Here is a 15907-nt window from a genome sequence, read left to right as displayed (position 1 = left end):
CCAACCCGAGTGGGTAGCAGGTAAAAGCAGCCTCAGCTTGATTCATCCAAGCCATGCACCAAAACACGTTTAATCACGGAGGTCCTCAATCATTAAGTCCAGTTCGGGGCGAAACATGTTGGGGCATGGCTTGGATGAATCAAACTGAGGCTGCTTTTACCCGCTAACCTCTCGGGCCAGGCAAGGTGTGTGGCAGTCAAGGTATCTCTTCTTATTAATACAATGTGCTTTGTTTCTGGACAAACCCTTTACCCAGCTTCACCCTCACTAATCAGCAGCATACAATTCATCAAACCTAGTTAGCCACTAAACATTTATCGTAGGTTTAGATCTACTATTATATCAGCATATGTTCTAAAATAGGTGTACACAAAAGGCTGGCAGAGTCCCTTTAAGGCAGAGCGGTACACAATAAGAAGCATGGACGGTCATTATCAGAATTGTCTGCTACCTTTGGTCAAAATTGGAGGTAAATTCACATCGCTGGAGATCAAATTACTCTGATGGCTTCTCTGATATACCGAGAGCAGAGTAACTCCTACTCTTCCAGACAAGAACATACCGCTTGTCAAAACACAATGCAAGATCCCACCGAAGGGCAATCATTTGCTTGGCATTATTTTGATAGGATGGAACCCACTCTTAAATGAGAGCTTCTACACACTGAGCCATTCAGATACAATTTTCACACAATGATCTGCACCACAAATGTCCTCAGTGTGTCGAGAACTTCCTCATCCTTTGAGTTGGGAAGTCCACTGTACCCAGCTATGAATTTCCCTATTAAACACATTATTGAGAGAAACAAAAAAGGAAAAAATATTTACCTCACTGTATACAGTTTTCATAAGCAAATCATTTTGTGCACATCCATGCTCAGACCAAGGGAAGCCTATCAGACCTGGTAGGTGGACCAAGAGCCAAATGAAGGAGTGCGCAAAACAGTCCGACAACGCTTCTGCTCATTACGAGGTAGTGGCTTAGCATTGTCACCCGCAAACAGGGGTTAATTTATTAAAAAGCAAACGTGCTGAATATTCCCTTAGTGAATCAGATGATATTCTGCGGAATTCCATCATCCAATCATGTGCCAGCATGATTGGATGGTCAATTTATTTTCTTTACATCTGATATTGTATTCCTTGCAACGTGAATTTTCACCCCATTCCCTAAACGTAGGTAAAAATCTTTTGCAAAGTGAACAGGTTATTTGCCCTAAAGTGGTTGTAAACCCTTACGTATACCCAGTGAAGTGACTGGCCACCCACAGGTGTTACACAGATTAAACAAAGCCTCCTACATAAGTTGTACCTGTTTATCTGCAACTCTCATCTCTACAGCCTTCTAAAGCACACATTTTATACAGCATTTCTGAGCAACAGAAGGCAGGTGTCATGGATCTTATTTTACACACTGCACAGCATAGAGATAGAGCAGGGAGCCAAATGTAATCTGAGACTCGAGTGGAGGGAGCGGACACAATCCTCACAGGGAAACATGCACAGCCAAGGCTGTCAATTGCCTTCTTTGTGCTGGAAAGGGGGAAAGGATTTCCATGGAATTCTGTGATGTTGGCATAACCTGTCAGAAGTGATTCATGCAGATAGAGGGAGGAGAGAGCAGATAGGCACCAAATTAAGTGCTTTGGATTACAGCTAGTATATACTAAAGAGGAATATGATTTGTTCATGTTTTTTTTGATAGGTTTGAAACCACCTTATATCAACCTTTACTTTTTCAGTCTGACAAAGTTAAGTCACTAACTTGGAAATAATATCTACTTTGTCACCCTGCCATATGTAGACCTGGAAGGCAGCCCAAAAGCCAATTGAAAGAGTGTGCATGAAAGCCTGACAACGCTGTTGCTTATTGTGAAGTAGTGGTTTGGCGTGGTCGGCCTGAAACAGGAAGTGCAGGCTGTTCGGGTTAACCACTTCCAGACCGGATACTTTTACCCCCTTCCTGACCAGGGCAATTTTCAGCTTTCAGCGCTATCACACTTTGACAATTGCGCGGTCATGCAACACTGTACCCATATGAACTTTTTAGCATTTTTTTGAGACAGATAAAACTTTATTTTGGTGGTATTTATTCACCACTGGGATTTTTATTTTTTTTGCTATGTAAATGAAAACGTCCAAAAATTTTGAAAAAAAGTGTTTTTTTTTATAAAATTTTGCACATAAATAATATTTCATCATAAATCTTGGCCAAAATTTATTCCGTTATCTTTTTAGTAAAAAAAAATCCAAATTAGTTTATAACCAAAAATTATAATTTTTAAACATTTTTATTTTATTTTTTTATATTATTATTATTTTAATTTTTTTTACATACTGTCACCCTAGCAGTACAGTGATGAAGATTTTTTTTTTTTTTTTTTTACACCCATAAAGGCTGTAAAAGCAATAATTTCTCCTTATCTCTGGCTGCATTCTTGCAGCCATTGAGAAATACTGTGTGAGCTGTGATTGGTCACAGCTTGTCACATGGTACAAGCCTGTTGTGACTAGCCCTGTACCATGTGACCTCTGTGATCATTCACAGATTTCACACGTAGTAAGCAATGATGTCACAAGTGACATCTTGCTTACTACTTTGCATGTGATCACTGATTGGCCAATCAGTGATCACATGATCGGGACCTCGTACAGAGGTCCCGTCCGACGATCTGTGTTTCACTGTGTCCGGAGGACACGGCGGGCACCGGATCTCAGGGAGCGCGCACAAGCAGGGTGCGGGGAGGCCGTTTATAAACGGCCACCCACCGTCCGGCCGTTTATATGCAACGGCCGGTTGGGAAGTGGTTAAAAACTTTGTAACAGATTCACAAATAAATATTTGTAAACTATACCAGTGGGGCATGATACCAAACATACTGAAAAATAGGACTTTGGGTTTACATGCACTTTAATTAAATCTAAAAATGATATCAGCTATAAATCAATTTAAAGAACGTAATGTAAATATTTACTAGCTGGCATATACATGTGTATTGTATTATTCCTCAGCTATCCAGAGAGAACAGTGGTGGATATATTCCTTTAAATGGCAATCTTGGTTTCGCCCATCCTGTTAACACAAACCCTCGGAGAGTCTTCCTAGGCGCACAATCCATTTTGCTTCCAGAAAGATGAGATGTCGAGGTATTACAGACATTCAGGCTCTCTATTCCCCGTTCATAGCAAGAGGCTTGCGAATGCTCCTGCCTCGAGTTCAATCTCATTTAAGCATTTAAACTCCCCCGAGAGGTCGGGGAATTGATGCTGATAGCACTAGGTTTGCCGTTATTTGCTGTCGAAATGAAGGAAGTCAGGAAATAAATAAATAAGTGTATCAGAGCATCCAACAATTTTGTCTCTGGACACGACACGCCAACTTATCTCATCCCAAACCTTCCCCTAACCCAGCCTTTGAAACAAGTTAAAAAGCACTTAAAATAATCTTTAGAGCTTTTAGAGGAATGTCAAAACGCAAGAAACAGCAAAAACAAAAAACTCACAAAAATAAATAACACTGAAGACCTATATATTCAAAAAAATATCAAAATTAGTTTTTTTTCTTCTTTTAAATATGCCAGTTCCCCTCGGTTGGTAAAACTGCTCTGGACAAACCATAAAGCCAGAAGTCAAGAAATGCCCGTAGCGAAAATAAAGAAGAAATAGCGCAGGGCATACATGACTAGGCCCAAAGTGGGGGAAGGAAGAGCAGAAAGGGTTAAGGTTAGCTCCAGGGGGTTTGTTATTGATAGTAAGGGGTATCTGATTGGTAGAGGTTGGTGTAGGTGGGGTTTGCTGCACCTTAGGGTGGGGGGTTCTGTGAGGGGGCGTCAGTTGAGCTGGATGGCAGGAGTGTGAGCTTCCCTCCCGCCCTCCCTGTTTGGGCGAGTATTGGGTCCCTACAGAAAGAGGGGGGGTTATGTTGGTTCATGGGCGGTTGTTGGTCTTTGGAGGCGGTTCTCATCTTGGAAGGTAAAACAATGGTGTAGGACCTATCGGTGGTATGGGATGCCCGGGGACATTCCCAGTTAACCAAGGTTTAACTGGAAGGTGGTGGTGCGGCACTGCGGACGGTATGGTTGTCTCCAAGCTGGTTGGTTGCGGCTGGAGGCCTAGTGTATATGGTTGTCCGCAGGTGCATTTCGGATCGTTTGGGGGTGCCTTCGAAGACCAACAACAATTCTTTGGGTTTCTGTTATAAGGAATGGTTGGTGTATTGTAACTTGAGTTGTTAATAAAAGGCCATGTTGGCCATTTACTCCAAAATTGGTATCATGTCTTTTGTAAGTATAATTGGTTAAGGGGAAGGGGGGGGGTTGGTACGGAACGGTAATGGGGAAGTGGACAAGCCTATCTCTGGTGCAATAGTCATGCCTAAATGAGCTTGTTGGACATCCCATTTCAAAACCATGGGCATGAAAATAAGGTTTTCCTTTCTTGGGGCTTTTACTTATCTGGGAAGATTTTCCACAAGAATTTGGAGTGTGTCTAAAAAGGTGTCAAGCCAAAAAGTATTTTTGCACTCAGGTACTGATGTTGAATAAGGCTCCATGTACACTGCAGCTGATAAACTCACGTTTACGAGCCTTTCTGCGTTTTTTTCAGCAGTCCCTGAACTCTCCCTAACAGGAGCGGACTGACAACTCATGGGGCCCCCCGGGCAATAGGGGATCATGGGGCCCCTGTGTCCTTGTTCGCTCCACGAAAAGGATCCCCGCAGGATGGGTTGGATCTGCGGATTGTGCATAATGGATCAGACTCCAATCCATTATGCTCCCCAATCTGCAGATCCGAACCATCCTGCGGGGATCGTCGGCATGCAGCCTATACGGTTGACACCGGACCCGCTCCACGAAAAGGTAAGTTGTAAAGAAAGCCGACGATCCCCGCAGGATGGTTTGGATCTGCGGATTGAGCATATTGGATTGGAGCAGGGGCGGACTGACAACTCATGGGGCCCCCGGGCAATAGGGGATCATGGGACCCCTGTGTCCTTGCCAAAACTCAAAAAAGCCTATGAAAAAAGTTACCAGGGGCATCTCATGGGGCCCCCTACTGACCCCGGGCCATCGGGCAGTGCCCGAGTTTCCAAATGTTCAGTCTGCCCCTGCTCCCTAATGTTCTCCTATGTGTCCATGTACACATAGTCATTTACAGGCAGTTGAGTTTACAGTCGTTTTTTTTTAACGCACCAAACTTGCGTTCAGGAGTAGATTTTATCAGCGTTTCAAACGCCAAACGCTTGTAAACACGGCTAACTGCGTTTATAAGCGTTTGGAACATTTTTGTTAACCCTTCCATTTCCAGATGCTGTCCAGAGCCTTTTTTCATCATGAAAAATCCATGCAAAGCGTTTTCCCAGTACTCAAATGGACCCGGTACACCATACTTTGAGGTTTCGCATGAAAGAAAATATGTTAGACACTGCTGCAATAATTTCTGCACAGAAACGAGCTGAAACACATCCTAACACCACAAAAAAAAAAGAAAAAAAGACAGCTAATCTCAACAAATACTGCTTCTCTCTGCTTCTACTCTCTCTAATTCTCTGAAACAGTCTGAAATAGTAAATTTACCACTTTCCAGTACATTCTGGGCATTTGGGAGGTTCTCCTGTGCTGATCCTTAAAAAAACGCTTCTGAATGCAAACGCTCATAAACGCGGCAGGCAAACGTGGCAAAACTGATGTTTTTTAACCTGCATTTTCTTGCTGTCACTTTCCAGCATTCAGAAGAGTTCTCCAACATGGAGCCTAAGAATACCTCTCGCAATTTGAGTTCTTATTCATCACGAGGTGCTCAGTAGGGTTGAAGTCAGGGCTCTATGCAGGCCACTCAGATTCCTCCATACCAAACTGGTCAAACCATGTCTTTATGAAGCTGGCTTTGTACAAAGATGCACAGCCATACTGGAACAGTAAAGAGCCTTCACCAAACGCTTAACAAAAGGTTGGAAATACACAATTGTCTAAAACAGACTCTCAACCTTATTAACACAGAGAAACTCTTGAAAGAACATTGTGGTCTCAGGGAACCTCTGCTAAAAATGACTATATCTACAACTCATAATACGTTAGTGTGATGATCAGTGGAAATAATGCTCTTTATACTTGTGGTCATTGGGAAGAATTACCCCCTTACAGATAGCTAAAGAGATCAATGGTGTCAGTGGGAACTTATCTGAGGGACAGAATATGCTCATAGCTCAAGGAACCCCTAGCAACCTCTGGAGGAACCCTAAGGTTCTGTGGAACCCTGGTCTAAAATGTCTTTGTACCCTTCACAGGAAACACCTGAACTCAATCGGTTTGAGGGATGTTCATCATACTACTATTTATTTTTGACACATTTGGAAAAGTAAGAAAGATCCCAGTTAATTTACTGTGCAAGCGGATTTTCATTTTTTTACCTGATTCCCCCCCACAATAACATTTGCTGTGAAGCAATGACTTGGAGAAGCTATGAAACGTCTTCAACATTACAGGACAAGTCCAGTTGAATGTGACAATCTACTAACTAGCTATATCATTACCTGGATAAACCGCAACATGCACAGATAGCACAATCTATTATATTCAATGTGGAGGAAGCTAGGGAAAGCACTTTCATGGAGTGTTGATACCCTTTTCCTGGATTCATGGTGTGTGAGGTGTTGAGAAGAGGAGAGAGAAAGACAAGAGATAGAAGATATGACAGGGAAGAGAGGGGGTGGGAGGAGGAGGAGAAAAAAGCAAAAGAAGGAAAAAAGGAGACTGGAAAGAGAAAAGAAAAAGGGAGGGAAAGGAAATGGGATAAGGAAAGAAAAAGGAATTGAGGAGTGAAAGGAGACAAAAAAGGGATGAGATGGAAGAGGGAAGAAATGGGGGTGGGAGAGGGAAAAAAAGAAGGGAAAAAAGTGTGGGGGGGAGAGAGAGAGAGAGGGGGGGGAGAGAGAGAGAGGGGGGAGAGAAAGAGAGAGGGGGGAGAGAAAGAGAGAGGGGAGGGAGAGAAAGAGAGAGGGGGGGAGAGAAAGAGAGAGGGGGGGGAGAGAAAGAGAGAGGGGGGGGAAGAGAGAGCGGGGAGAGAAAGAGGGGGGAGAGAGGGGGGAAGAGAGGGGGGAGAAAGAGCGAGGGGGGGGGAGAAAGAGAGAGACGGGGGCAGAAAGAGAGAGACGGGGGCAGAAAGAGAGAGGGCGGAGAAAGAGAGGGGGGGGAAAGAGAGGGGGGGGAAAGAGAGGGGGGGGGAAAGAGAGGGGGGGAGAAAGAGAGAGGGGGGGAGAAAGAGAGAGGGCGGGAGAAAGAGAAGGGGGGGGGAGAACGAGAGGGGGGGGAAGAGAGAGAGAGGGGGGAGGAGAAAGAGCAAGGGGAGGAGGAGAAAGAGCAAGGAGAAAGAGCAAGGGGAGGAGGAGAAAGAGCAAGGGGAGGGAGAGAGGGGGGAGAAAAAAAAAGAGGGGGGAAATAGAGATGGGGGAGAAAAGAGAGGGGGGGGGGGAAGAGTGGAGCGAGAGGGAGGGGCAAGAGAGGGATTGTGGAGAGAAAGGAGACAGGGGATGCTTAAAGGCAGAGAGAGGAGAGGGAAAAGAGAGGAGAGGGAAAAGAGAGGAAAGGGGTGGAGAAAAAGGAAAGGGGAAACAGGAGATAGAAGGAGAAAAGAGATGGGAAATGGATGATGGGGGGAAGGGAAGAGGGGCAAAACAAGGGAGGAGACGAGGAAGGCGGAAGAGGGAAGTGGGAAGGAGGAAGAGAGGGGCAATAGGCAAGAGAGGGGTCAGGGGTGAGAAAGGAGAGAGGATATATGAGAAGAAAGGGGGGGGAGGGAAAATGGAGGGGTGAAGAACAAGGAAAGCTGAAACAGAGGAGAGAGAGAAGAGGTAAGAAAAGGGAAGAGAGGGGAAAGGAGAAGGGAAAGGAAAAAGGGAAAGAAGGGGGGGATTCACCTAATATTCTGGCAACTGAGAAATGCAATATCACAGAAAGTCACCTGGCCACCCGCACATCATTGATGCAGTAGACTTGTGCATGATAGGAATTGTAGCAGCTGTTGGAGTGCCTGGTGAACCACAGTACTGCCTGCATTGCATGACTACATTTAAACTTTTGGCTAGAGTATACTTGTTGAAACTTGCCCAGACTTTTCCAAACACTTAGCAACCAATCAGGAGTCCTCTTCTTCATATCTTACTTTGGATAACAAATGCAATTGGTTTTGATGCGCTATTGCACTTCACATATCATGACCGCCCTTTACAATGCTTTACAAAATAAGACTGTTTTTGTAAAAAATAAAAAAAAAGATCCATTTATTCATACAATCTGTTTGCAGACCAAGAAGCTTCAAAGCACATTTATCTATGAAATCTCACAAACTGCTATTTGTAAGGAGACCAAGAAATATATATTTTCTTTTAATATAACAGTGCTGTCTGCTTTATAATGGGAAACCGCGGGAGTCTGTCACAGAGCAATATGTGAGCGGGATAGAAAACTACACACAACACAGGCCAAAACACTAAATACACACTATACCAAATACATTCTCGTATGATATAGAGAGAGATAGATATATATATATATATTAAAAAATATATGTATAATTTTCACATGTACACAATTATTCATGCTGGTGCAAGGAAGAGGCAACTCAGTTCTGCGACAGCTGTAAAAATATGAATAATGGTTATAATTCCCTTTTATCTATCAAGTATTAGTCAGCGCGACGACACCTCGCCTTTGTGCGAATCGGTCATTGTCTCCCTTTTTCAGTCATATCGAGAAAGTCAGGATGTTATTTAAATATCATTTTTGTTAATACGTCTGGTGTCGGCTTTCGGAATACATTAATTCTTAGTTAATGATGGAAAACGCGCTGCATAATTAGATAACTAATCACACATCAGCGGTGTGACGATTATATGAACTTCTCTGCACTTCTTATCAAGCACAATGAAAATAATTGGCCTGTAAAATAAAGGCCGGGCCTGATGCAGGAAAATCATTTCATGTGTATTTTGTAACAAATGCGTCTCTCTCTCTCTCCCTTTTTGATTTTTTTTTCTCTTTGACTATAGAGAGTCTAATCTGAGCTGATAATTTAGCGTGTTGCAAATAGGTGGCAAAGGTTATATTGTGTGCCATTTTCAATGTGATAGTGTTTATTGTCATGGTGGTATAGTATTTATTGCTACGATAGTCTTACACTTGGCACCTTTTGTGTTTTGGCATCTATCCAACCAATTGTTTATGATTTTGACCAATCGATGGATTGAAATTGTGATAGAAACCAATTGCAACTACCACAATGTCGATTGAAAGGTGTTGGTGTTGTCAATAAACTTCCACTATGGGTTCAACCATAAGACATGGATGGTAGATTGCCTTGGACCAGTACATTCCATGCAGTGGGTTTTCTCATCAGTAAGTTGATGGGAGCTTCCAAAATAGCCAATAGGTTTGAGGTTATAAATCTGTGCCTCTTCCTTTGGGGTCAGTGGGAAGCATTCTCCCTACTTGGTGGCACCTATGAAAGCAAGATGAAAGCTCAGCAGGCAAAGAAGGCCCACTGTAGCTGGGAGGTGTTCATGGTGGGTAGGTATGGAGGGTTTGGGCAGGTCATCGAGAGTCCCAGGGAAATGGGTCACTCACCTGGTAGAGGATAGGTAGGTGTCAGGCAGGTGCACAGTCAGACCTGGACCGACCCCTCCCACTTGTAAGCACAGTTTGGATGTACCCATTATTCGACGGACGCTGCAAAGAGACCCACCCAAAAACTTAGAAATTGCAATTTTCAAGAGTTCCCAAGTATGCTAATTGGGGCCCAAAGCACAACATTAAAAAAAAATGGAAGAGGGACTAGATCAATCCTCCTTATGTCCTACGTAAGCAGGATGCAAACAGGGAATTTAGTTCCTATACTGCATACTGGTTGAACCTTGGAAGAAGGGGTTACACCTCCAAAGCTTGTCCAAAAATTTGAAGAAAAAATAAATAAATAAATAACAGACAGTACTCTGTCTCATAATGCAGGAGAAAATTTCCACATTCAGTTCTATGTAAGCTGTACAGTCAACCAACACAATACACTGGAGATTCAAGGATGCCAGGTAGGAGGACTTTCAGGTGGTCAAGTCCTTTACCAAAAATATATACACACACACACCATTATTTCAGCATTCGTCTGGCCAGCCTGATATCTCTGGGCCTTCCTCTAATTATTATTAGTGGTGGTGGAGTGTCTTTAGCTCTGTATCGAATGCCATGTAATGATGTAAGCCCTGTTCAATCCAGAAGTACTGTGATCCTAGGCTGCCATGATGATGCTCCCTCTAGGGCAGTGGTTCTCAACCTTCCTAATGCCGTGACCCTTTAATACAGTTCCTCATGTTGTGGTGACCCCCAACCATAAAATTATTTTCGTTGCTACTTCATAACTGTAATTTTACTATTATGAATCATAATGTAAATATCTGATATGCAGGATGTATTTTCATTGTTACAAATTGTTACAGTACATGATTTTACATTTACCCAGTAATTCTAATTCATGAAGTGTCGTTTTACCTCCAATACTGCTGCTTTCAACACAGTAGCTGCTTTCTGCACAGTAGCTGCTCTTTACACACGTGTGACTGGTCCACATAAGTACATTATGGAGCCAACCCTGTCACATACACCTGTATTTGTACGGGGTGTATGTGATGGGGTTGGCACAATGTCATCATGCTGGGTACTCGTATGTGGGCGTATCTGCCTGGAGACGGATAGAGAAGCGGTGTCTCGGTTCCTAAAACCACTGGAAATGTGTTTTCCGATGGTCTTAGGTGACCCCTGTGAAAGGGTCATTCAACCCCCAAAGGGGTCACGACCCACAGGTTGAGAACCGCTTCTCTAAGGGGTGTGCCCATGACAGCCTACTAGTCTCACCGGATTTGTGTTGGATGATGGTGGCCATCATTGTAGCTAGAAGAGAAGCACCATTGAGTGAGGGAGTGGACTTTTTCTGGGGGAGTATTGCAATGAAAGCTGCTATTTTTATTTTTTTTTTAATGATGGGAGATGTATTTTTTTTAAAAGTAGTGAAAGATGGATTTATGTGTAAAAGCAAATGCATCCCAAATCTGACCATATGATAAAAAAACCCCCAAAAAAACCAAAAACATAAGTAGAGGGTTACCTTCAAAACACCTTTATAATATTAATAGGGAGAACTGGAGTGATTTCAACAAATTTGATTTTACATTCATTAAAATTGGCCGCTAATTTTGCGATGGCAGAATTACTACTTAAAATAGTTACTAGGAGTGTATTTAGACATGTTACATCTTGTCATTATGAAACATGACTTTGTTTATAAACAGTGCCACGTTAATCCTTTGGAAAAACAAAATTTCTTAATAAAAAAAGGAAAAAAAAAAAAAACGCACTCATGCATTAAGGGCCTTTTATATGTATAGATCTATTGCATGACACTAGCTGTAACTTCAACACTAAACAGGTTTACTTTATCCACCCTCCCCCACTGCAAGAAAATAAAAATGGTTAATTGATTGTGATTGTTGATATGATTGCGGCCCATTTTACATCAATATCCTGATTTTTAATTAACCTCTGTAATGTTAAACAACCCCTTTCTACCAGGTCCATCAGGCTGCTTAAGGAGAACTCAGATTTTGTTGTGTTTTTCTGCAGTTCTGCAATTCACATTCAACTCTTTCACCACTGAGCAGGGGTGGACTGACAACTCATGGGGCCCCCGGGCAATAGGGGATCATGGGGCCCCTGTGTCCTTGCCAAACTCAAAAAAGCCTATGAAAAAGGTACCAGGGGCATCTCATGGGGCCCCCTACTGACCCCGGGCCCTCGGGCAGTGCCCGAGTTTCCAAATTGTCAGTCCGCCCCTGCCACTGAGGAACCCTTGAAATAATTTTCAGGTGTCAGGGAACCCCTGCTAAAATGTATAGCAGGTCGTGGATATAAGAAAAAATATGATGAACCTAGACTGGACAAGAAAGGTCATTTTTTAAACCCCCAACCCACACTATAAGGAAAATAGATTTTTATGAGGGGAGTTCAAGTCAAACCGGGACTTTTAATTTTACAGGTATAAAAAGGGATGCTAGCATTCCGGTACTTCATGCAGTAGTAAGTGGCAAGTGTGTCCTATTACTGTTAGGTGGTGCACATGTCGCGTGCCAGTCCAGAGACCATCAATCAAGATGGCAGACATTGGTGGTCAGTAAGGCGATGCACGTTCTTACATTGGTAGTCGAAGGTAAGAAGTATGCCCATTTCAGTTGGACGTCAATGGAGAAGAACACCCTTGCATTGATGGTCAGGGAAAGAAGTTCCCCTTTACATTGTCAAACAATAAAAAAGAAAAATTTCCAGCTCAACTTACCAACCAGCTTGTGAACAAACCAAATTGTCCTGTCTAACAGTTTGCGTCAAAAACAGGGGTTTAGTTAGCACACATTTGCAAATACATGAGTAAGCTACAGAGCCTCGTCATGGCACCCCAATATTCTGCAGTTCCCAACTGTATAAAATTTTGAGGGTCTCCATAGTAGAAGCACATGTATAAGTGGATAGACGAGGACAGTTGAGCCTGAGGGAGTCCACCCCTCCTTAAAAGGTACAGAGGCCTTCTGGACACCAAGCATATAGCACAATGACAGCCAGGATGTCCAGTGCACCCTCTCACCAGCAAATCAACAGTACAAAAAATGGCCACTGCCCCAATCTATAACTGGCCTTCACAGCAAGGAGCAAATGGAAGGACTTCATGTTAGACAGGATAATTTGGTTTGTTCGCAAGCTGGTTGGTAAGATAAGCTGGGAATGTTTTTTATTTTTTGACATGCGTTGCCCTTCCATGTGCTCCTTGCTGTGAAGGCCAGTTATAGATTGGAGCAGTGACCATTTTTTGTACTGGTGGCTAGTCAGGGAAGGCCATATAATTTTATAAGAAAAACACTTTTTTTCAAAATGTTTGGACTTTTTCTTTTACATAGCAAAAAAAAAAAATAAAAATCCCAGCGGTGAATAAATACCACCAAAATAAAGCTTTATCTGTCTAAAAAAATGCTAAAAAATTCATGTGGGTACAGTGTTGCATAACCGCTCAATTGTCATTCAAAGTGTGATAGCGCTGAAAACTGAAAATTGGCCTGGACAGGAAGGAGGTGAAAGTGTCCGGACTGGAAGGGGGGGAAAGTGTCCGGACTGCAAGGGGGGGGAAAGTGTCCGGACTGCAAGGGGGGGGAAAGTGTCCGGACTGCAAGGGGGGGAAAGGGTCCGGACTGCAAGGGGGGGAAAGGGTCCGGACTGCAAGGGGGGGAAAGGGTCCGGACTGCAAGGGGGGGAAAGTGTCCGGACTGGAAGGGGGGGGAAAGCGTCCGGACTGGAAGGGGGGGGAAAGCGTCCGGACTGGAAGGGGGGGGAAAGCGTCCGGACTGGAAGGGGGGGGAAAGCGTCCGGACTGGAAGGGGGGGGAAAGCGTCCGGACTGGAAGGGGGTGAAAGCGTCCGGACTGGAAGGGGGTGAAAGCGTCCGGACTGGAAGGGGGTGAAAGCGTCCGGACTGGAAGGGGGTGAAAGCGTCCGGACTGGAAGGGGGGGAAAGCGTCCGGACTGGAAGGGGGGGAAAGCGTTCGGACTGGAAGGGGGGGAAAGCGTCCGGACTGGAAGGGGGGGAAAGCGTCCGGACTGGAAGGGGGGGGAAAGCGTCCGGACTGGAAGGGGGGGGAAAGCGTCCGGACTGGAAGGGGGGGAAAGCGTCCGGACTGGAAGGGGGGGAAAGCGTCCGGACTGGAAGGGGGGGAAAGCGTCCGGACTGGAAGGGGGGGAAAGCGTCCGGACTGGAAGGGGGGGAAAGCGTCCGGACTGGAAGGGGGGGAAAGCGTCCGGACTGGAAGGGGGGGAAAGCGTCCGGACTGGAAGGGGGGGAAAGCGTCCGGACTGGAAGGGGGGGAAAGGGTCCGGACTGGAAGGGGGGAAAGGGTCCGGACTGGAAGGGGGGGAAAGGGTCCGGACTGGAAGGGGGGGAAAGGGTCCGGACTGGAAGGGGGGGAAAGGGTCCGGACTGGAAGGGGGGGAAAGGGTCCGGACTGGAAGGGGGGGAAAGGGTCCGGACTGGAAGGGGGGGAAAGGGTCCGGACTGGAAGGGGGGGAAAGGGTCCGGACTGGAAGGGGGGGAAAAGGGTCCGGACTGGAAGGGGGGGAAAGGGTCCGGACTGGAAGGGGGGGAAAGGGTCCGGACTGGAAGGGGGGGAAAGGGTCCGGACTGGAAGGGGGGGGGAAAGTGTCCGGACTGGAAGGGGGGGGGAAAGTGTCCGGACTGGAAGGGGGGGGAAAGTGTCCGGACTGGAAGGGGGGGGAAAGTGTCCGGACTGGAAGGGGGGGAAAGTGTCCGGACTGGAAGGGGGGGAAAGTGTCCGGACAGGAAGGGGGTGAAAGTGTCCGGACAGGAAGGGGGTGAAAGCGTCCGGACTGGAAGGGGGTGAAAGCGTCCGGACTGGAAGGGGGTGAAAGCGTCCGGACTGGAAGGGGGTGAAAGCGTCCGGACTGGAAGGGGGGAAAGCGTCCGGACTGGAAGGGGGGGAAAGCGTTCGGACTGGAAGGGGGGGAAAGCGTTCGGACTGGAAGGGGGGGAAAGCGTCCGGACAGGAAGGGGGTGAAAGCGTCTGGACTGGAAGGGGGGGAAAGCGTCCGGACTGGAAGGGGGGGAAAGCGTCCGGACAGGAAGGGGGTGAAAGCGTCCGGACAGGAAGGGGGTGAAAGCGTCCGGACTGGAAGGGGGGAAAGTGTCCGGACAGGAAGGATGTGAAAGCGTCCGGACAGGAAGGGGGGGGAAAGTGTCCGGACTGGAAAGGGGTGAAAGTGTCCGGACTGGAAGGGGGGGAAAGTGTCCGGACTGGAAGGGGGGGAAAGTGTCCGGACTGGAAGGGGGGGAAAGTGTCCGGACTGGAAGGGTATAAAGAATGAATAGAGAAGAAACAAAAACTTCCGTTGTGGACAGGTCTACCATCCAACGCTAGGATTGGCTATAATCTGCACCTGTGTCAATAGAGTTGCTGAAATACGCCTGAAATTCACGTTATGCAGCCATCCATGTGCAGAAGGCCTATAAGAAGAACCTCCCACCCTACACTCATTTGGAACATTCCAGCAGCTGCAGTGGTTTGATCTTAACTCTAGAACAGAAGCGGGTAACAAAGTTTGATGTTAATGTAGTTAATGAGGAATTTTGATTTATTTATCCAATTTTTTTTTTTTTTTTTAATTCCTCAGCAAAAAAATGAGAGATTTTAGAAGACTTTCTGCACTTCAGCCAGCTAAAGCCGTCTTGGTGTGGGATTGGCGGTGTGTGTGTGCGTAGCAGCATGTGACTGAATACACACAGCGACCGTGCGTGTTCACCGCTGAGTGCAGGATCCTTGTTCACGCCGCGGTGTTGTGACAGGCGAGTGATGTCTGTATTATTAATTCATGACGTTAAGTGCCAGTGTAGATATAATTTATTGCTGAGGGGTCATGTACCACCGCTTGTTTAAACACAGCGGCTCCAAAGCACCATCTGCAATCTGATTGGTTGCTATGGGCAACACTTTCCTTAGTAACAGATCATCTGAGAATTAAACCCGCGGAAAAGCTTGCTTCTTTTTCCGACTTCATTTGCCAAATCAGCAACATTTATCCAGCGTTCTGTAGTGTGAGGGGGGAGCGCGGGCGAGCCAGATTACATGAAGGGACGCTCACGCTGCGCTGTGATTGGTTTTATGCTGTCTGTACTGGGAGCCCAGGGCGAACATGCCAAACTGCGCCACTGCCCCCCCCCAAGATGTATGAGCATTAGGTGTCAACAAAACCCCCCCAAAACATAAATTCTCCCTCCCCCCATTACAAATCCACCCCCCCTACTGAAGTCTCCCCTCCC

General features: G+C 45.7%; 1 protein-coding gene across 1 annotated transcript in view; it reads right to left on the bottom strand.

Annotated features, from left to right (window-relative positions):
• Positions 1–685: 685 nt before the first annotated feature.
• LOC149444765 (zinc finger CCHC domain-containing protein 3-like) overlaps positions 686–15907 on the bottom strand; it is a 173779-nt gene continuing 158557 nt past the window's right edge. Inside the window, exon 2 of the mRNA XM_089654550.1 lies at positions 686–780. Coding sequence (XP_089510676.1) covers positions 686–780 — 95 coding nt within the window. The remainder of the gene's footprint in view (positions 781–15907) is intronic.

The sequence above is a fragment of the Staurois parvus genome, unplaced genomic scaffold, assembly GCF_062004578.1.
Source record: "Staurois parvus isolate SC_StPar_1 unplaced genomic scaffold, SC_StPar_1.0 ptg000777l, whole genome shotgun sequence".
Lineage (NCBI taxonomy): Eukaryota > Metazoa > Chordata > Amphibia > Anura > Ranidae > Staurois > Staurois parvus.
Note: the sequence above shows the minus strand (reverse complement) of the source record. Positions and strands in the feature narration are given on the sequence as shown.